This window comes from Pogona vitticeps, chromosome 4, assembly GCF_051106095.1.
Source record: "Pogona vitticeps strain Pit_001003342236 chromosome 4, PviZW2.1, whole genome shotgun sequence".
In the NCBI taxonomy this organism is placed as follows: Eukaryota; Metazoa; Chordata; class Lepidosauria; order Squamata; family Agamidae; genus Pogona; species Pogona vitticeps.
Window position 1 is genome coordinate 92,527,991 of NC_135786.1, and position 23,448 is coordinate 92,551,438.

General features: G+C 41.7%; 1 protein-coding gene across 1 annotated transcript in view; it reads right to left on the reverse strand.

Moving 5' to 3' along the window:
• PLPPR4 (phospholipid phosphatase related 4) overlaps positions 1-23,448 on the reverse strand; it is a 55,158-nt gene that overhangs the window by 11,790 nt on the left and 19,920 nt on the right. Inside the window, exons 2-5 of the mRNA XM_072997948.2 lie at positions 16,618-16,803; positions 9,830-9,959; positions 7,506-7,701; positions 3,650-3,707 (exon numbers count right to left, since the gene is read on the reverse strand). Coding sequence (XP_072854049.2) covers positions 3,650-3,707; positions 7,506-7,701; positions 9,830-9,959; positions 16,618-16,803 — 570 coding nt within the window. The remainder of the gene's footprint in view (positions 1-3,649; positions 3,708-7,505; positions 7,702-9,829; positions 9,960-16,617; positions 16,804-23,448) is intronic.

A 23,448-nucleotide genomic window follows, 5' to 3' on the forward strand; every position in this document is an offset into this window, starting at 1 on the left:
TGGTGAAGAGAGTGAGCTTGGCACTCGGTTGAAGAGTAGCAGTGGTGGCTCCTCCAGATCATTCACACTCAGAGTGAGGGTCTTCAGTTGACTTATTTACATATCACAAAGAATAAGGAAAAAATGCATCACTAGAAAAGGAAAAAAGTTTGCCAATGTCAATGTATGCTGCGAGATATTCATCAGAAACAAAGACTATAGTTTGAATCAGGGTTTGGCAACTCTGGCCCTCCAGATGTTTTTGGCCTATAACTGCATCAGTCCAAGCCAGCATAGCCACTGGTGAGAGGTTATGAGAGCTGCAATCAGCAGTTCTGCTTATGAGCAACTTGAAAACCTCTGCCGTCCCTTGCTATCACCACCACTCCCATTTTCAACAGGACTTGGAGTATATAGATTTTCAGATACAGTGGTGCCTCGCATAGCGACGATAATCGGTGCAGCAAAAATACCTGCAAAGCGATTTTGTCGCTATGAGATTTTAAAAAAGCCCATAGGAATGCACTGAAACCCCTTCAATGCGTTCCTATGGGCTTCAGACTCACCTTTAAATGAAAATCCTCCATACGGCGGCCATTTTCGCTGCCCGGTAAGCGAGGAATCCGTCCCAGAAAACAGCGGGCGACCATTTTTTAACCTGGCGGCCATTTTGGAACCGTGGATCAGCTGTTAAAAAATCATCGCTTTGCGATGATCGGTAAGTGAAACAGGGTACCGATCATCGCAAAGCGATTTTTGCCCATTTAAAACATCGCAATGCGATTTTGTCGTTAAACGGGGCACCCGTTAAGCGAGGCACCACTGTATTGGGTGCCTTCAGAGTTCCATCATTTATGTAAGGTTTGTGTAACTTGCCATGACTAATTGTGACTACTGACACAGTGTCAAGGTGCATCTCAATCATGTATGTGGTTATGTGCCTGATTCCATGACCAAGACCCCCCAACCTTCAAACAGAAGGCTCTCCTCTGTATGGTAGGATTTATGACCATCCTTCTGGAATGTGGTGGTGATAAGCAAACCCCTCCTGATTCTGTTGACTGTGAGGAAAAGGCCTTCCTCTCAGAATTCAAAACAGAAATAATCAGCTTTGCAGAATGCAAAAGGAGAATAAAACTAGGTGGGCTTGGAAATAACACATGGAGGTCAATGTTGTTATCCATAAACAGAAGGGACTAGTTTTTTTTTAAGAGAAAAGGCTCAGAAGACAAAACATGCCAGCAAATGTTTTTTAAGGGGCAGCAATGCATCTGAATATTCAGCTACTGCTGAAGAGTTTAATGACATTTTAATTATCACACACAACCAATGTCACAGCCACTGTGGATAAACAAAATTAGTTATGCTTGTTTGGTAGACATATCCATCTCAGTAAATAAAGGGGGATGAAAATAGCCCAGTTTTTATCTTTAATCAAGCTTATTTCTCTAATTTGGATCTGAGGTTGTGGTCCAATCTCACACTCACTTACCTAGGAGGAAGCCCCACAGAATTCTTACCTCAAGAATGGGCAACTTGTGGCTATTCAGATGTTATTGGACTGCAACTCCCATGACCCTCATCACTGGCTGAAGTTGCTGGGAGTTGCATTTAAATCCCACTTGGAGTATGAGGAGTCACCCATTTGTGATCTAAGCCAGTGGTTCTTAACCTTTGTTACTTGGATGCTTTTGAACTGCAACTCCCAGAAACCCCAGTCAGGACAGCTGGTGGGGAAGGCTTCTGGGAGTTGCAGTCCAAAACTCCTGAGTAACCCAAGGTTAAGAACCAGTGATCTAAGCCACCACAATAGCATTTGCCATTGAGGGCAAAACTTTCTGCTTAAAGGAAAAAATTCAGTTCTTGAACCCAAAGGAACTATAGGAACCTATGGGAATCATGCTTTCAAAGATCTACAGCTCCTCATTCTGAATTTGCACCTTGAGCTTCAGAGGCTTCAGAAAAAAACACTGAAAATAATATTCTCAAATCTTTTTACATCAGTTTTTACCCACACTGAGCTTATAAATATTCAAATATGGTTTCTTTCATTTGACAGAGAAGCTGGAGGCATCTAAGAAGATCTCAGTTCATGGGAATTGATTATATATCTGTATGCTGCTTTTCAAAAGTACTCCATTCATTGTGAAGGGAGCAATATTTTATAACAAGTATACAGTATTTTCCACAGTGGGCAATCTAAAGCATGTTATAAATGTTTTATAAATATTTTATGATGTTGTTATTGTGTTGTTTTTATTATGTATGTAGGCCACCCTGAGTAGACTTTGTCTGGGGGGGGGCGGGGTAAAAATCTAATAAAAGTAAAGTAAAATATTTTGTTGCTTGAGTTGAAACAGCAAGTGATGCCCCCCCCCACCTCCACCAGTCAAGAAACAAAGTTAAGGGATCCTACTGGTGTTCACAGTATGTTTGTGTAATTTGCTATAGCTCATTGCAACTAATTGTTGAGATGGAAGGGCTACCTCTTGGTTGTTGATCAGATGCATGACCAAGTACATGACTGAGATGCATCCTGGCACTTTGTCGATAGTTGCAATTAGCCATGGCAAGTTATGCAAACCTTACATAAATAAACAGGGTTCTGTCCATTGTATTCAAAGCCGACAAAGTTATTTTGGAACCTGAGGAAGAAAGTTCTACAAGGGTCTCCTATGAGAAAATCTTCCCACCAACTATAAAAATACTACAGGAACACACAAAATAATTAAACATTTGTTGTCCTATCATGATGCTCCAAATATGCTGCCCCAAGCCTTCACTTTACTTAAATGGTAGGGTTTGGCCTTCCATTCTATCCATTTCTCTTCTAATTTCTACTTTTTTAAAATCACAGTTCTTGGGTGTACGGGGGGGCTGGATGAGTTCTTTTTCATTATTATTATTTTCCCTGGGTCTGTTTATTCAAACATGTTACTGCTGCCCTCCATCCTTACCGATGCCAGCATTATACAGTGGTGCCTCGTATGACGACGTTAATTCATTCCAGCAAAATCGCTGTCGAACGAAAACATCGTCATGCGATTTTAAAAAGCCCATAGAAACGCATTAAAACCCAATTAATGCGTTCCTATGGGCTTCAAACTCACCGTCCAGCGAAGATCCTCCATAGCACGGCCATTTTTGCTGCCCCGTGCAGCAAGGAATCCATCCCAGAAAACAGCGGGCGGCCATGTTTTTCACCCGGCGGCCATTTTGAAACCGCCAATCAGCTGTGCGAAAATCATCGCTTTGCGATGATCGGTTCCCAAAGCAGGGAACCGATCATTGCAAAGTGAAATTCCCTCATAGGGAACATCGTTTTGCGATCGCTTTTGCGATCGCGAAACATCAACGCCATGCGATTTCTTCGTCAAACGGAGCTCTCGTAAAGCAAGGCACCACTGTATATAAAAATAGTTAAGAAAATGACGGCTATTTAACAGAGAAGCCCTTTGCAACACAGAATCAAAACAAGAAAAGAAGGGTGAGAAATCCCAACAGAGGACACTTACCTCCTTGGGCAGGATACTCCATGAATGTGAGGCCACAAGTGTTAGAGGGCCCAGGGTACTGGGAGTGACTCCACTACTTGCCCCGCCTACTCTACAGCAGACACACAATGACATTCTGACTCTTCCGATTGTGAAGAACAGATCAAATTACTCACCGAGACGTACACTGCTGCGAAGGCTGCCAGGGTGGCGTGTTGAGAAGGGAAGGACTTCCTGCAAAGGAAGGACACTCAAATTAAATTTCTCACTCCAAAATACATTCTGCTAGAGCTGGTTTAAAAATAACCTACAGGCTGGGTGGCCCAGCACAGCAATCAAGTTTCAACTTCGAAGCTGCAATCAGGGAAATAATAATTATGTTACTGATGACTAAAAAAAGACCCAAAACCTCAACCTCTCAGTATATTGTCTTGGACAGAATGGCTCTTAAATTTCACATTAACAATTATTAACAAATAATTCTAAAACAGTGGCACTGATTAAACTTCTGATCTCCAATAATTTGACTTTTCTTTGGGGGGGGGAGAATGAAAAAATCCTTCAGCTACACAAAAGAGACGGCATGGCAAAATGAATGATCTAGCTACTTGAAGCCACTTAGATCAGCAGAGAATGGAAGAAATCATCCACCTATAAATTTAATTGTTAAATGTTGAACCCAATATGAGAAAATAGGCAGGAACGCACCGCTCCAGGACACTCTGGTGTGATTTTCCAGGGCACTCTTGCTGGTCAGTTTGGGGAGGGAAAGGGAGATGATAGCTGCAGTCCTTCTGATTAATGTGCACAGTGCACACATATTGCTCCGTTTACCCAAGGGCTTTATAATTGTTTTCCACAGCAGGGAACACCATTGGTATGAAGAAGGGCAAAGGACCACAGGGAGATGCAAAGGGTATTCCTCCACATTTAGGGCCTAGGTGGTTCACACATGCCTAAGTATCACATAGTTTCTGCATGCTTAATTACTCTGTACTGGATGATTCAAAGGGGAGTGTGTGAACGGGTGTCACTGAGAATAGCTGTACAGTATATGAAATGATTTGAGTGAATATGACGGTTTTGCATGTAATGGCCGTTTCAGATACATAGACAAAAAGATGCCACAGAGATCATCAGGGGAGACATTTCTCTCAGCCCCACCACCCTCACAGATGCATTTTGTGGGGACATGGGAAAGGGCCTTCTCTGTTGTTGCTGCCAGACTTTGGAACTCCCTCCCACAGGAGGCTAATCTGGCCCCATCTTTGCTATCCTTCCGCAAGCAGGCAAAGACCTTTCTCTTCGGGCAGGGCTTTCTTTAAATGGCTGGTTGACCAAGAGGATTTTTTTAAAGGGAGCATTCTGTTACATGTTTTGCTTGTGTTTTTAACATTGTTCTTACTATGAGTTTTAATCTGATCACTGTTTAACGTTTTTAAAATATTGTAATAATTCATGATTTGGCTTTTAACTTTGCTTATTTTAAACAGTGTATGCACCTCGGATCTTTTGGGAGAAAGGTAGCAAATAAATAAATAAATAAGCAAGCAAGCAAGCAAGCATGTGTGAGTCAATAAATATAAAATAGGAAGGCTGAACTAAAACAACTAAGTTGGTGTAGACAGAATTCGATGAACAGTGAAGACCCGTCACTGTTCTGAAAGCTGGCCAGTCACGTAGAATTACTGAAGGTCTAGGGAACAGGTAGCTTTGGTTGGACTCCAGTTCCCATCAGCCCCTGCCACTCTGACCTGTGGTGAGACATAATAGGGGCTGTAGTTTATCACTGACTGGAGGGCCACTGTTGGTTTATTTGACACCGTAAGCAGTATAAAATTTTGTAACATTTTCTTGCACTATCTATCTAATTAAGACCCAAGAACAACTAAGCTGTCCAGAAGTCAGAAACCATGGCTGAAACAAAGACCGTGGAGCTTCATTCACGATGTGGGTGAGGTTGGCAATAGGTGTTTGGCAGCACATAAGGGTCCTGGGAACTCCGATACGGGTGAAGACAACAACCGTGGAATTATCAGACGATTTTCAGGATGTGGAAGAGTGCTTAATTTTTCTCTCGCTCACCACTCTTTTCATTTGCTTGACTTCTTGTCACTTGCAGCAATGTTTTAATATTATTTTCTCTACAAAGCATGCCAAAAGCAAAGTGTTAAAAAAAATTCCAAGAGAATAAGATTTAGGAACTGCTGCCTGGTTAGGGAAAAAGAGAAGGCCCTTCAAAGAAGGCTGTACAGCAGCAACACATGGTGTGTGGACAAGCACCAAGATTTGTAATTAATCTGTGGAAAAATATATACTACACAAAAACAGGTGGCATCCCACCATGCAGATGTATGCTCTTTTAGAGAATACATCTGGCAATCAAGGCGTCAAGGCAATCTTAAAGGTAGGGCTCTGTTCTGCTCTGGGGTATTTTACATATGTTCTTCAGGGTGTGTTTGTTTTTTTAAATTAGAAACAAACACTAAACTACATTTCTAAGGTTATCTCTCTGTGTTAGTCTTCTCTGAATAATTCACAAAACCTCTGCCTGAAATTTCAGCCTGCTCATGGCAAATTCTCTCATCTGAATGCACACTGAGAAGTCACTAGGTTTTTTAATGGAAGCCAGGGCACAATTTTAACTAGTTGGCAAAGAGGCATGTACATCACCTCCCAGAGACGTTTGGGTAGTGTGGGTGGTGTATGAGTTCAATCAATCAATCAATCAATCAATCAATCAATCAATCAATCAATCAATCAATCAATCAATCAATCAATCAATCAATCAATCAATCAATCAATCAATCAATCAATCAGTCAGTCAGTCAATCAATCAATCAATCAATCAATCAATCAATCAATCAACTATTCTTCTCAAATGCTACCAAACATTGTTCACACACAGCAGGTTTTGATAAAGGATTTTTAAAGGGATAGACTATAGACCCTGTTGTCCTTTCTTGGGTCCACATTGCTACTGAGAGGTTGTGAAGGAGCAGATTTTGCTCCTTCATTGCACCTCATCAGTCTTGCCAACTGCAGCCTGCTTACTCTGTACCATATGAAACCATTAAACTGTTCAGGCATTTTGTGTTTATTTTTAGATATGGTACAGGACCAAACTCCTTCACCTCTGGTCATCTGAGCATCCCTCAGGTATCCCTCAGCTGGCAGCCATTCTCAAGTTGTACAGCAGTGGGAGAGAGGAGGAGCAGACCTTTCTTTCATTTCTTTCATTTCTTCTTCATCATCATCAAACTGCAGAGCTGGAAGAGACTCTGTGGATCAAGTCCAGCTCCTGTCAAGGCGACACAGTGGGGAATTGAACACATGACTTCTGGCTCCGCAGCCAGAAACCTAAACCTCTGAGCTATCCAGCAGTTCTGCCAATTGGCTTTCCTTAGCATGATTTGTCTTTTGTCTCTACCTTTTCCCGCTGTTCGTTGTGTCTGGCAAATAGTAAATGTGAAGATATGGACTGCCTTACTACTTGTATCTTAAGTCACTTTGGGAATTCTTCTGGCTAGAGAATGGGGGAATAATAATAATGAAGCTAATAATAATACTAATAATATGTCCTATCAGGTCTATTCTGATTTATGCTGATCCTTTTCAGGGTTTTTTTCCAGGTAGAGAACATTCACAAATAGTTTACCATTCCCTTTTTCTGGGGATGCCCTAGGACTGTACAGCTTGCTCAAGGCTACACAGGCTGGCTCTACTTGCAAGAATTGCAGTGGGGAATCAAACTCCCAACCTCTGGGTCTGGAGCCAGATACCTAAGCCACTGAGTTATCCAGCCGGCTAATAGAGGTATACATGCTTTAAATGCAGAATAATAGTGGATACATCTATCATGAAATGGTAATGCATGCATGTTCCAGTCTTACAAAAGCCCACCAATGGCATCAAGAGATTTATGTACAGAAATTAAATGATTAATGGCAACATATTCTTGATGTACAATACATTTTTAATAACTATCTCAATGAAAAGACTTTTTTTTTAAAGCATTGATTTGTATCTCACCTTCCATCATTGATGATCATCGGATCAGGTCCTGAGCAAATATCCTCCACAACATAAGAATTTTCTGAACAGGATATGTTGAGGGATGTATAGTTAGGCTTGCATACGGTCAGGAAATATGGTGTTTGGTACCCAGTTGATAGCTGTATGATATCAGTGATGAGAGCTGTGGCACAAAGACCAAATATATGGACCCCTAGAAGCCATGAAAAAGAAATGATTAATTCTTTGGTAGAATAGAGAGCGGTACTAGATTTTTGTCCAGGGATGAAAATTGGCAAATTCTTAAGACCACCCTCAGCAGCTAAGGAGACATGAGTCGTGGCCCTGCCATCTTTTAAACTAAGCACTGTGCTGCTGACTGGATAGCTCAGTGAGTTGGAGCTCCTGGCTGTGGAGTCAGGGGCTGGAGACCTAATTCTCCACCATGCCTCCTAGGAGAACTAGACTATGTCACCTTGGGCAAGCTGCACAACCCCATAGCACCTCTAGAAGAAGGGACTGGTAAACTAATGCAAAGTAATTTACACCTAAGAAACCCTGGCAAGAATCACTATCAGTTCAAACTGACTTGATGACATTTTTAAAAAGAGAATGGATCTGGATAGGAAACATTATTCCACATGTTAATGTTTGTTGGGGTGGTTTCTGGATTTTTTATTTTTGGCAATACCTCAGCTATGCAATTCCACAACTGTTCCATGCCTGCTGTTAGATGATTTCCCACTGGTACTCCTGGTCATACTTCCAATTAATTACATTTGCATTTATAGCCTGTCTCTTCTGGTGCTATAATCCTATGAGGAAGGTTAGAGTGAAAGAAGATGAGGGTCCCAAGGTTATCCAGTGAGCTCTATGGGCAAGTGGAGTTCTGAAGCCCCCAAATGGAAAGTCTCTTAATTCCTAATCGAACCTTCTAACCACTATACTCAGCAGTTTAAGCATCGGTATGACAAGATGTGCTGAGAAAAGGTACTTGGTAGACACTTTGTCATGGGGGGTGTGTGTCACTGTCAATGTGTCAGGCAGGCCATCTGCCCAAACTCCATTAAACCTCCCCCCACCAAAGATTGGTCAGAGCAGTTGCTTCGCAGTCTGAAGGAGATGAGAAGGAGGAAAACACAGGTATCTATAATGAGGGAGGTGATGAGCAGCACCTGACAGCTCAAGAGGTGGTTGAGGAAAAGGGGGTTAAAGGAGGGCAAGGAGGAAGGCTGGGGTTCTTCTTTGAAACCAGGGCAGCCCAGCAAAGTGTCAGCAGAGGAGGGGGAGACCTGGGGCTCAGTATCGGAGGAACTAGAGCCTATTCTGTGTGCTAGGGTGGAGTTGACCTGGGAGCGGAAGGATGATCTTTGGCAGGAGACTTCAGGCAGTTTCCCAGGATTCAGAGACAGAGGCCGGGGATGAGGGACTGTATCCAATCCAGCTCCAGAGCCCAGTATGCCAGGGTCAACAGGTGGAGCTGGGAAAGGGGGTGGCACTCACACCAGCATCAGGTCCAACTCCTGCACCCAGAGCTCCCTGATGTTTGAGATGCCTGATGGGACCTGCAGAGCCCATTCCTACACAGCTGAGGTGCTGGGGGTGAAAGCACCAGTGGGAAAGAAGGAGGAGGCAATAACAAAGAGTGAGGGGACAACTATCATTTACAGACAGACATCTCTGCCAATCCTCATTAAAAGACTCCAAGCGTGGTCTCAAACTAGGCTTATATATTACCAAGGCTTCACTGGCCTCAGTGATGAGAACTGAGGTCGGTCCTGAACTGCCTGCTGCCAAAGGACAAGCACCAGGAACTTTCCCTGAGGTGTGGGGGAGCCTTGACGGGGAATTGTAGTTAAAGGATGTTACAGAATCAAGACCACTTTAACTAGTAACCGGTACTCCTGCCAGAGACTGGTTGAACAGCCAAAGACAAGGAGGAGAGAAGCGCACGCCAGCTGGTGAGTGGGGGACCCATCTGGGGAGGCAGAAGAACGGAACGTATAGCACCTGTAGTGCCGCATGTACAAACTGGCACAAACTTCTGAACTGAGGTACGACCTTGGCCGAAGGAAAAGCAGTGTGGAAGCATGACTGCTCTGGGGAGGTTCAATATACATGATGGCTACTTTGAAATATCAAGAGAAGCAGAAGGACTAACTGAACACTTGATAGCCATTTTGAATGACATCCTCAGAGTGGAGATAATCTCTAAACCAACTCCTCATGGTTCTACTTCATAATCTGAAATTTAGCAGGCCCTCCAATATTCTCAGGAACCCTAGGTAATGACACAATCAAAGCAAGGGATGACTTCTCATGAAAAATTAGCTCCAACCCACCAACAAACCGGACAGCTCTCCTGAGGAAAGAGTTGAAGTTGCAGCCCCCTGCGTTGATATTGGGCTCGGCTCCGATTCCATTCCGGCGTTTTGAAAGGCAGCAGTAGAGAATGCCTTCACCCACCATGATCTACAAAGAGAACAGAAGGGCTCAAAATCACTGAGCAGGGCAAGATTTTATTTGAAAGACTCGCACTTTGTCAGAGGTGAACCCACTTCATCTAATAAAGTGTGTGTTCTTCCCATAGTTTCATAGACACAGATTAATTCAGTTTTCTTGAATGATGGAGGGGAAGAAAGCATGTACAGTAAAGCACCACCTTTACTGTATTTTCATTATTGTGAAAATATCTTCTCTTCCCCCACCATCTCCAAAAGAGACATGCTCGTCTGTAAATCTTAGAGAGTAAATCATTAAAGATCTGTTCCACCTCTCTGACATTTGCCATGTTCTTTAGGATGAAGAGCATGACATGAGCAGCAGCACATAAACATTTTAATAAATGGAAACAAACAATAGAGCAAATATCTATGTCCTTTTGCAGGCACATGTACATTCTTTCCCTCTGAGAAAGGGCCCTTGGAATTGTATTTTAAGGCTGCTCCAGACAGAGTGTTTGCTCCCTGTATCGAACCTGATTCTGATAATACGGATTTTTTTCTTCTGTCTAATCTAGATAATAAAAGACTTAAATTGCCACTAAAAACCCCTAACTTTTCACATCTACTATAATCACCTCCTGATAAGTGTTTGTCTCCTATTTGCATCACTTTTTATTGGGATGAAGTTCAGGTGGCAAGAGCTTCTTGGGTCATAAACTTTCATTTTTAGCATTAATCTGCTAAATATAAACAATACTGAAAATCCAAATGAGAAGATAATTTCCTAAATGAATTTTGAGACTCTTGTTTTAAGGACAGATTTCCAAAATGGATTAGCAGTGGATGTCCACTGCCAGGAGCTTCTACTGGAAGGTTTTAATTTATCACTTATCTACTAAAGCAACAACAAGAAAAATCCAGCACAGAAGACCACTTTTAAAGCATTTCCTCAAAATTCTTGAAACAGTTTCTAGGAGCTGATTTCTAAAGGAGATGGGAAATGGACTTTTAAGATTGATGTGGATAGAAGCCATGGTAAGATCTTCTGTACTCCTCAGGCCCTCTATGGTACTAGCGAGCATGAAATAGAGGGAAACGAAATGTTCCATCTGCAAAAAGGCATCCATCTCATCCATCTTACAACAGTCTTCTGTGATCATCAGCGTTAAGAGATAGTGACATGTCCAAATGTAGTAAGTCAATTGTGTAGTTCTGTGGAGATCTGAACCCATTTTTTGCCACTTCTAAACCTAATAATCTCATTTAATGGTACTTCTGGAGGAGAAGAATTGGCTAACAGGGCACTGTTGTTGCCCTGGGAACATCCAAACGTGTTCACATTTCTCTCATTCTTCAGGGAGGCTTCTTCTAACTCCTCAGGACAAGGTGCTGGCTCCTATTTTGTTTAACTACAACAATGATCAGTCTTTTCCCCAAGGAACCAAATATTTAATCTGTGCTCACAGTTTTTAAACAGTAGAACACATCATAATAGGTGAAGTAGAACATTTCATATCTTATGATAGAAACCAACTTAAATCCAACCCAGCCAAGATTCAAATAGGTGCCTTTTGTTGGCGAAATAAACAGTCATCTCAGAAACATCATCTTACCTAGACCAGTAACTTTGGGTCCCCAGATGTTCTTGGACTAAAACTGCCAGAAGCCTTCACCACTAGCTGTGCTGGCCACAATTTCTGAAAGCTGTAGTCCATGAACATCTGAGAAATTAAGACTGGAAACCACTGACCTAGATCATTGTTTTGCTCCCAATACCTTGGTGCTACTTTGGATTGTATGCTAACTATAAGAAACATGACCAAAACACAAAGCAAAAGATCTCCATAAGGAACAATATTCTTAAAAAGCTATTGGGAAACAGTTGAGGCACACAAGGACAAACACAAACAACACTAGAGTCTTGACTTTTTGGTATTATGCAGGTTAACATGCTAGTCTAGTGTGTGTTAGTTTAGCTCATGAAAAGACATAGACATATTGCTCATTGAAAGCTGTTACTGGATGCTTGAAGCCAATTCTTATTGACAAAGTTAATTACCTAGCAGGCATTACACCCAATGACATACTCAGAGAGATAGAAGCTAGTAGAAAAAGACTCAAATCATTTACATGAAATGCACTTTTTTGTTGTTGCTACAATCCGTAACTCGTGGTCTAAAATCAAGAAACAATTATTTTAGAACATTGGAAAAGATCTGTTGCGTTGGAATAAATGGATGTATCCACAAAAGTTCACATTGAAGTATAACAGTCTTTTAGGTGCCTCATCATTTTTGTTTTTTATTTCATTAAGTGAATCTCAAGGGAATGGCAGAGACTGCCAGGACTATAATATGGAAAGAAAAACCTCTTAAAACTGACTGAACCCTAGGAAAGCATAAGCCTCTCGTCAAACAGAGAACGGAATTACCTGGAAATTGCTTAATAGGCTATGGACTGGAGGTGGGAGAACCAAGGGAAACCAAAGAAAAAGGAGCTTTTGCACTGAATGCAGATAACAGACCCACATCAGTGTAAAGCTCCTCAACATACACTGTGGAAGTCTGGAAGTCCTGATGCTAGCTGCTCCAGACACTCTTGATATAGCCCATTATTGAGTGGAAATTATCTGATACACTTATTAACTATACTGTGGTGCTTCTGACACAAGCAAAGAAAGACCTAGTACTCTAGCCCAATGTTTTGGGGCACAGCTCCCACACTTCTATATCACTGGCATGATAGGTATTAAAGGCTTGAACCCAATTGCTAGTCCTCACTAGGGCAGACCCACTAAATCAGTGGGCTTTACCTAAGTGTCAACATGGCTTTCTGCAATGATTTCATTTACATTGCTTTTATTTTGCTTTATGATATTCATAAGACACCTTGAGTGCTATTCTTTGTTGGAAAGACAGGGTAGAAATATATATATTTTTAAAAAAGTCACGTAATCTGGGCTGGTTCCCAAGTATTTTAAGTCTGTAAGGCAAGAGATTTTTGTTTTTTTTAAAAAAAAAACTGCATTAAGCGTCTAATTCTGGAAGCTGTTAAAAATGGTCAGTACAGCAAAATAACTGAGAGTACAGCAGTCTGACCAACAGCCGCTGAGCAACTGTATCATGTATCCTAATGGACATTTCTTATTTCCCCAACAGCAAAATAAGGGCAGTGAAGATTGTATAATTCCACAGGAATGCAGACCATAAGAGGAGCTTAGGGGATTCTATAAGCTAAGAGCAACTCTCAAAGATAGCCTCTAACAATATAATCTGCCTCAGTACAACCATTATTATGATGTGACTTTGATAGAAATCAACGTTTTGATTTTTGTAGCGTGCTCTGTCATGTTGACTGTACCCAGCCAGAGAAGAACCACACTGAGGAACAGTACTGTGTGGGATGTAAGTGTACCTTTTTGGCCTAGAGGGCTGCACTGGACGTTTGTAAGGGGAGAGTGCAACAAACATATTTGCATATTCACACATCCACAAATGGTCTTTCTTCCTCTCCCATGTACGTCAGCATTCTGGGATGGGTAGGTTTAACTCTCTCCTTCCTGCTCATTGAAATCTAGAATCATGAAGGAGGAGATAGCAGTTGAGAGCCTCCCCAACCTGATGTTCATCACCACTGACACTGCTGTTTCCTCTTCATTACTATTGGACGTAGGGAAAGAAAGCAATCTTTGAACTGACCAGTAACAGGCAGTTTTTTTTCCTTCCAAAAAGTGTTCAGATCAGTAGGAAAAGTGGGTGAGAGCCACACAAGGAGCAATTCACGGCTGCACAGGGGCCTCAGATTTTGCAACCCTGTAATGGGGCAGTCTAAAATAACTTTCCTCAACACTTTGACTCCAAAGTGTTTGGGACTACAATTTCCAACAGCCTCAGCCAGCACAAGTAATGACCATGGACGATAGGGATTGTAGTGTAGAATATCTAGATGGACCCATGTTGGTGGGACTTGCTCTGCAGCAGCGCTAAGGGACCTTTGGACCTCCAGGTATTCTGGACCATAGCTCACATAATCCGCTATTACTGGCCATACTTGCTAGGGATTCTGGGAGTTGATGTCTAAAACATCTGGACAGCCAATGCGTCCCTTGAGAATGATCAGATTATACAATGAAACGTTCAGAATTAGACAGAGTTTTCTTACTGCAGGCCATACTGGGGGCCATTCTTGCTCAAATGCCTCCAAAGACTTCCTCTTTCACCAGGCCTCACGAGTAGGCACTGAAGCCTATTGAGGAAACATGGACCAAAAGAGGAGGCAACCATTTTCTCCCTCCGATGGACTATTTCTGGCAGTTTATCCTTTACTGATTTTGAAATTTGGGATGAAACCAAATGTGTGTGGTCTGAAAGCTTAATTTAAGCAAAAACACATAGAGCCTATTTTAAATGCCCAGGCTCACATTTCAAATACATGAAATAGCAACAAAGAAAACTCTTCTTGACATTTGCACAATAAACTGCTATTTCCACTAGGGATGAGAAGAAATATTACTGAGCTCACAAGTCAGGGGGAAATTATGGTGGGAGATAGGTGGCAGTTCTGGAAGAACCACAACTATAATTAAATATATTCTCTTCTTTCAGTTACGTACAAGCAACATAGGAGGCCTGGCTCCATCTCAAAAGAGATGCTTCCAGCAGCAACACAATGCAGGGCCATCTTGGTGGCTGCACCTCAGCTATGTAATTCTTTCTCAAGAGAGGATGAGCAAACTTATTGTTTTCAGACAGGCATGCCACATATTTTGGTTTTCTTGTCTTCCAAAGAATTTTCATTATATCTTTACTTGCTGTCTCCATCTCCCCATGATTAAACCATTTGTACAGTGTTATAATGTTCTTAAATTCAGGTGTGTGGCATTGGAACTGAAAATATTTGTGTAAACAAGTACGTTTTTTTTCCTTTACTTCTTCTTCTGCAGCTGCAAATTTACAGCCACAGAGGGAAGGAGTTACAATCCTGCACTGGAAGACAGGGTCTTCCACCTGCAATGGAAATCAGCCAGTTCACCCTATTTTCCTTTAGTGGGATAAGGCAGGTAACTGGCTGTAGCACAACACTGGAAAACAGTGTGCCAACTGGGGGGGCTCTCCCTTTCACACTTTAGTGCACTTATAGTGTTTCATAGAACCATGTGAAGGCTAATGGGAACTAAGCTAACCTTTCAGCACAGCTCTTTATATCCCTACTCCCTTTTTAGAGTGGTAGGACAAAGGTTTTGGAACTTATGTATATGTGAATATATATGTATAACACACAATTTTAAATACAGAGTTTGAGAATATAAATGTCTTAATTTTCAATGAATAGGTAGTTATTGAGTGGAAATCTGCATTCTGCAACACATTGATGCACAAACTATGCATACTACAATTTAACAAAACCCATAAATGATTTCTGTCTGCACCAATGAAATCTAGAAACACTGGAAAGTATTTTTCCATACGTATTCTTTCCAACTGAAAAGTGGGCATCACTGCTTATAAATCCCCTGAGCATTTGCTATTACGATATGCTCTGGTGCAAGCCTGCACTGCAGCAGTTTTCTCTGTGTCCTTTTCTGAACCCTCAACTTATATTTATATTCTCTACATCTCATTATATATTATCTACTTAATACAGTTAGGAATTAAGATTTAGAATTAGTAGATTTATAGATTAATATGTTATAAATCAACAGGGAAATATTAAATAAGGCTTAGCCCATGAAGCAACAGGATAAGCTTTCTGGGACACTGTCTTGACAAACATGGCAAAGGCCTGTCTTCCAGAGAATCTACCCAAGAGAAAGGACATGGCAGAGGCATACATGCAGGACCCCTGCAAGTCAAAAGAGACCAATCCCTTGTTTTATTGGGCTGAGGAGTCTGTTTGAGGAGGTCTGGCCAAGGTGGCAGTGGGACTGTTATTTTGCCCAGCCACTCACATGCCCAGTGGGAAGGAGAATATTCTTTCAGGCAGGGGACAGTGTCAGTCTACATGCCTGGAACCAGAATCTGTAGAAAAACTCATTTCCCTTAAGGTCAACCTACCATTGCTGGACTTCCCTGAAGTTCCCTTTAAATAAGATAGAACAGCATCCTCTGCTCACAGGACTAGATATGCAGTGCTTCAGCCTGCCACCCCCCCATCCCACTTCTTTCCTACTTCCACTGGCTGACTCACTCAGCTGCGCCGTGCTCCATGCTGTTAGCACAGTTCCCACCCACCACAGGCTGTCTACTGGCATTTGATTACTCTCCAGTGTGACTTGTCCTCTGCTTCCCTAATGCTGCTTGCATTTCCTGCTGCCACTCCCACTATCCCAGGGTCAATCAGTACAGCCAGCCATCATAGTCATCTCCTAATACAGTACTTGGGATCTGCTGGCTGTTTTGTTTTGTCACAATCACTGGGAATGTGTCACTGGGAAATCCTTTTAAAATATTTTGCATTTTCAAGGGGAATATAACAACTATATCATGTTCATATTGACTGTAATGGAGTTCCGGATATCTGGGAATTCTGAATTTTTAAAAATCTGAATCCAAAGGGCTATAATCCCAACTCTGGATTTTGGTACAAGTGCACAACCCTAATCCGGAACCTGGCTTTCTGTTGACATGCTGACATGATTTTGAAAGAAAGAACAGCAAAGGATAAGGAGACAGGGATGTATTGCTCACCGTGATGGCAGGTGCGGCAAAAGCCAAGCTGAGCAACATCAGGAAAGGAACAGCCTCTTGTGAAGGCTCAATGTATGGCATACTCAGACTTCTGTCATAGCAGCTGAATCCAGAGTGAACCGGCTTGAAGACGTCTGTCAGCTCAAGGAAATAGAGGCTAACGACAGAAGATGCCAGTATCGGCAACTGGGAAGGAAGAATGACAAGAAGCGGTTAAAAGGCAATGCCTACACTGTGGGCCTCAATCACAGTCATGTAAATTACTAGTTAGCAATCAGGTGTTGAGTAACAGTAGCAATATAGATAACATGGAGTTACAGACAATGGTGTATTTGAGCCAGAGCTTGTAGAGTTTGAGCCTTGGGACTTTTCAAGGAGAGGGGATTATAACATCATCTGCCACTGTTTCAGTCTCCCCTGTTTCCTTGTAGTTTAGCCCCAATTCTCAGAAGAGCAAGGGCAAAAATAAAGTTTTACAGGAATAATATACTGTTGCAGGGTTTTTTTGTGGGTTGTGTGAAATCCACAAGCACCAGCAGAACTTCAAAAAAAGAGAGGGAAGTTTGAAAGTCAACAAAACTTGGCTTCCAGCTCTGAAAAATACAGCGTGGAAAAGGTCAATGACCTCTACCCAGCCACAAGGACCGGGGATCATTACACACAAAAGACCGGCTAATGACACCCATCAATCACAGTGACAGATAATCTCTCCTCCTTATCACAACAATACACCCACAACAAGACACACTAATCACCCATCCCCTGAATAGGACAAAAGCCTATCTCACAGCCATAAATACCCCACTCCCAAGCAAACTACACCAGAGCACAGTTTGCTGTACTCTGAAGATGCCGGCCACAGAGACTGGTGAAACGTTAGGAAGAACAACCTTCAGAACACGGCCAAAGAGCCCAAAAAACCCACAACAACCAAATGGTTTAACCATTAATCCTTGCTCCAGTTTGAAATGTGTCACTGAAAAATGATGGACTTTCAGCCTGATGGGATAATGGGCAAGCCCCTAATTAGCTTTTTAATATATTTGGGAAAGACAAGCAGCATATTATCATAAAATTCATTTTCAAGAACTATATTAAATGAAAAACAGTGTTCAGAAACATATTGGTTAGTTACCTTCAAAGTAAGTGCAATGATGTAACCTGCACTGGCAATTTGCTGCTAGTTAATGTCACAATTTGTACCCCTTGTTACATACCAGTGTAAACAGAGAAAAATATAAGAAAAATAAAAGAAATTATTCATGAATTCTTACTGCCATCTAGAATAACCGGAGACTTTTCATTTCAAAAAAAGTCATGTTTCACAGTGTAAGCTGGTGCGCAGCAAGGGTTAAAAGCATGAAAACACACAACAATTGCTGCTGCAATTTATGCCAGTGCACTTTTGCCAGGATAACTAACCACAAGGAATCTGGCCAGTAGCCCTTCCTCACCAATGAATATGGGTGAAAATGAACAGTATGCTCCTTTACCTACTACAATAAACAATATTTTCTTATTGGGCATCTATTTTGGGGTTGGAAGTTATTCAGATTCTGAAGCAAGCTGGGAGTATTCCAAAGCAATCCAAAGTGAGGCAAGGGAAACAAAAAAAAAGCACTCAGATCAAAACTAGTTTGGGCCCCTGAGTATGGCAACTTTGGGAAGTTATTATTCCCCCAGTCTTGTAGCCCCCTGAGTCTTCCCCAGTACAAAAGATATCTCAAGGGAACTTTGGAATCTGATTAGGGGAGGGGGGGCTGAAAACAGCTGTGGCTGACATCATCAGGCTTAGAAAGCTAAAAGGGAAAAAAACTATCTGTTTGAAATGTGGTGCTGGAGAAGAGCTTTGCAGACATCCTGGACTGCCAGAAGACAAACAAGTGGGTCTTAGAACAAATCAAGCCAGAAGCCAAAAATGTCAAAAACAAGGCTGCCCTACTTTGGGAATATCATGAGAAGGCAGGATTCTTTAGAAAAGACAATAATGCTGGCAAAGGTGGGAGGCAGCAGGAAAAGAGGTAGACCAAACACGAGATGGATTGACTCCCTAATCTCACAATCTTGAGTTTGCAAGAGCTGAAGAGGGCTGTTGAGGACAGGCCATTTTGGAGATCACTCATCATTCACAGGGTCACCATAATTTGGGGGGTGACTTGACAACACACAACAACAACGTGGCATACCTTTACACAAATGGATTTCGGCAAATGAATTAAATTATAGATCAGCAGAGTTAAGAGCTAAACCTTTAAAGGTAATTAAACATTAAGAATTAAATACTAAGTGGTTTTTTTCATGCTTTTTCTGCCTGTTCATTAATCATTTCACAGAGGCTGCATGGCTGTGGTTTTGCTCCTTACATTGTTGTGCCAAAGAAGTATAACTGGAAGTGGGTTCTTGATATGTGATCGGCTCCCAACTTTAGAAGTCTTCATGGCTAATTCCTAGAAGCCTTGGGAAGCACCACAGATTCTTAGTCTTGGTCTGGATATTGTAATCAAGTGCATTTACAGGACACAGTTCAGTGACCCAGTATGTAAGCTAGGTAAATGTAATCTTAAAAGGGAGGCATACGGTTCATTCATTTTAGAGAGAAGAGTGAAACTGATATATGCCTTCTGCAGAGGGCATAACTACTAATGTCCAGTTAATGCATTACTGATGTTAATTTAACAAATCAAATGTTAACAGTAATAGTAATGAGGGAAACCCCCCCCCCCCATTTGATACTGTTCAGCTTTAACTGATGAATTTTTGAACCTAAGCACTGGGGACACATACCTGTTATGGTAGTAAGTGCCATGGAGTGAACAGAGTAGGATTACTTCTGAGTAAACATATGACTGCACTCTACAAAGCTACACGCATATGTTGTTGTTTAGTTGTTTAGTCATGTCCGACTCTTCGTGACCCCATGGACACGTAGATTTCTGTATATGTAATTCCATCGTATTTTCAGTACTTAAACCAATTCTGATGTGAGCCATAACAGAAGAATGTGGGAAATTTTGACAATTAAAAACTAATGCTATTTGGACATAGTCCTTACACTATAAAGGTAGCATAGATGTCATAATGTGAAGTTTTTTTTTCCTTTTTCATTCTAATTTGCAGTGTCCCTTTCTCTTCTATAGTCTAATCTTCTAGAAACAAGTACTATTTTCACTATTGTTTTTATTACCTTGAGTTTTTATGTTGATGTGAACAATGGAAATTGTACACTGCCTACCTTGACTGTTGGGAGAAAGGCATTTGATACATTTAGAAGTAAACAGTGATATTTAAATGAGCATAGCTAGAGTACTGATTATCACCATTTGGATACATTTATGAAACAACTTAAAAGAACAGTGAGGTACTTCTACTGAGGGAAATACTGTATCAAAATGCTTGCTCACTTCCCCCTCAGGAAAAGGAATACATCCAGCTGGCAGAAGGAGAAAGCCTGGAATTAGCAAGTAAAAAAAAAAATTGTTACTTTTGATAACGGGGTGGTGTGGGGACAGCATAATAACGTTATAGTTTAGAATGTTCACAGTGAGTGGGAAACTGCAATGTACCTACCACTGTCTCTCTCTCTCTCTCGCTCTGATTCTACATATTTTGGTTTAACAAGTAAGGTTTTGCTGTTATTTTTAGGTTGGTATATGCAGAGCCCCTACCCCCAGCTGTTCTGTGCCTGAATAAAGGGCATATAGATTGGGGTTGCCCCATTCTGTGCTCTTGAAGTGACTCTCTAACCCTTGGCTTGAGTCCATGACTGTATCTGGACACCTGCAGTTCCTGTCAATGGGGAAACAAAATCAGCAAGATCAGGTTGTAAAGAGACTGGTAAAAGCAGAACAAAAGGGTGCAAGTCTGTAGACCTGTGTGCTCTCTTTCGTTGTCCCTTTTTCTCTCTCCAACCACCAGGAGAAAGTTGCAGCTGGCTTCCAAAGGGACTGACTGAGTGATTTTCAAAAGGCAATGGGCATAAGTTACTTTGATGGCTTCTTAACAGGGAAATGCAGGATGCCTTCTACACTTTTCGTCCTTTCTCTCTCTGCCCTCGCTCTTCTGGTTCATGGGATCTTAAATTAGTAGCACTACAGCCACCAGAATAATGATCTAATCAAAGATTTTTTTTCCACCAGGAAAGGCAAGGAAAGTTCATTTCCTAAGGCAAAGAGTATATCACATCGCCATCATCTTCCTCTTCTCTTTCCCTACTTCTAATCATGGTGCATGAAAGCTGGACTTAACCCGAGAGATCCGTGGTGGTGGTGTTCTGCCCTGTGGGTGACCAGAGGCTCTTTGCTCCACCCTGTGGTTGCCCCAGAAATGCACAGACACCCCTTATCCGATTCATGTCTATGCATTTGCCTAAATACAGTGTACATGCCTAGTTCTATGTTACTTTCTAAATGATGTTTTGAAGGCATTGTTAGAAGCCGAGCAGAATTCTTCATGTTTATGTCCTTGTCTAATAATGCTAAATGTAATAAAAACATTACTCAGAAGTAATGAGTACCTTGGGACAGGGTATTTTGGAAAGGAGAGCCAATCAAGTGATGCCAGGGGGTGCTATAAGAAGGGGTACTATAAGAAGTAGACAGGAAGACAAGAGAGGAGGAAAAGGAGTTAGATTGTATCTAAGGACATAAGTTTGGGTTTTCTAGGGAGATGTAAAATGTAATTACTTGGGAAAGCTGATTCTTACAATACATCTAACTTCAAGCTTAAGAATGTGCCTTGTAACCGTTACGCATTTTAAATAAACAAATTAATTTTATGTTTCAAGTTAAAAACCGCTCAGCTCTTATGAGTTGGGCTTAAGGCAAGTCCAGGGAAAGGAACGGGCAGTTTAAAGATGATAAGCCAGGTTGGGCTGGTCACATTTATCAAACTTTTTAAAAAGCAACAACAACTTCTCAAGCTCTGCACAAGGCTGGTGTCAGGTATCACCACCATCACTGGGTTTTTTCTTCTTGAATTACCAGCCCCCAAGGCACCATGTCTGTTCCTGCCTCTTCCCTCTTTTACAGTTAAGAGCAAAAATATTAACATACCCTTTCACTAAACTGGCCCCTCCCCCCATTAGGCACTGGTGCTGACTGAGCCCAGAGAGAACGGCCAAGCAAACGGGGCAGCAGTGACTGTGAGGGACTGAGGTCAGGGTCTCAAAGGGCATCTTGCCAAAGAACCCTTAAAATATGGACATGGCATTCATGAGTCAAACTCTTTAGAGTCTACCATGAGTAGCGGAACATACACTTGTACCGAGACATCCGAGGCATCCTGAATATGGGCTCCGTGCCCATGAATTGCATTGAGGGACTGGGAAAGGCACGGTTTTTAAATACCTTCAAATTATATAGAGCTTCCTGAGATGGTACAGTCAACGACACCACAAATGACAAAAAACTGTCACCTTAAAGGCTAACTGCTATATTTTTTTGTGGGTAAAGGTAAAGGTTCCCCTTGACAATTTTTTTTGTCCAGTCGTGTTCGACTCTAGGGGGCGGTGCTCATCCCCGTTTCCAAGCCATAGAGCCAGCGTTTGTCCGAAGAAAGTTTCCGTGGTCACGTGGCCAGTGCGACTTAGACACGGAACGCTGTTACCTTCCCACCAAGGTGGTCCCTATTTATCTACTTGCATTTGCATGCTTCTGAACTGCTAAGTTGGCGGGAGCTCACTCCATCGCATGGATTCGATCTTACGACTGCTTGATCTTCTGACCCTGCAGCACAGGCTTCTGCAGTTTAGCAGTTATTCTTCAAGGTGACGCAACGTGTTTGTCTTCTTAATTTTTCCTTTGCGCTTGCCCGATGTGCTAGCACAGACTAACAGAACTGCCTCTTCTAAAACCGTCACCATAGATGTAACTGCAAGCAGTGGTACCATTCCTTAGTACTCATTCAGGTAAAAAGCACAACACAACACAATACCCTCTGTCCAAGTAACTAGTAACAGGAATAAAGTTTTCAGGGGTCTCCCCTAGGCACCTTTTTCTGTTTCCAGATACAATTGTGGTTTTGGATAAGGCAGGATTCTCCAATAAAAGTACAAAGTAATGTAGGCCTTTTAACAACGTGAACAGAAATATTACCCCCTCATTCTGTTGCGAGTGGAAAGGGCCTTTTAGCTGTTATTTAAAAAACAACAACCAAAAAACCGTACAAGCCTTTCTCAAATTGGCAATTCAGCTGTACTACACATGGGATGAAAAAGCAGTTTGATGCCCATGGAATACTATTTCTGTTTCCTTTCACAGAAATGTCATTGGCTTGACAGTTTCAGGATAAGATGGCGCAGAAGCCTCCTCTTAAATACCAGTTTTGGGAGGTATCTAGTAGTCAGTAGGAAATGGATAAACAGAAAGAGACATTTGCACTGAGCTTGCTGTAGGAAGAATAGCTTTAAAATGTACTTTCCAAGTCTACATCTTTAATGAGATATTAGCTTTAAAAGCACAGAGCTAGTCCCTAGACAGAAGCACCAAGTATATTTCATAGTTGTGGTCAAATTATGAATTCTTGATATGGTTTTGCATATAGTTTGTTTCAAGTGCAAAAAAAGTAGATAAACACTGTCCAGTATACTAAGTCCACACAGATTCCTCCAATTTGTACAGATACCTTCATGCATAATTCCAAAGTACTGAACTATGCTACAAAACAGATTCACCATGTTGGATAGTGACTTTTAAATTTGTACTAAAACTCAGAGCAAATTCACCACATCTATGACATCAGAATCATGACCCTCCATCAGTCAAATGTACAGTGTCCATTATGAGCTTCTGGCCAAACACCAGACTTGAGTTTTTCTCTTCCTGTAACCTGTTT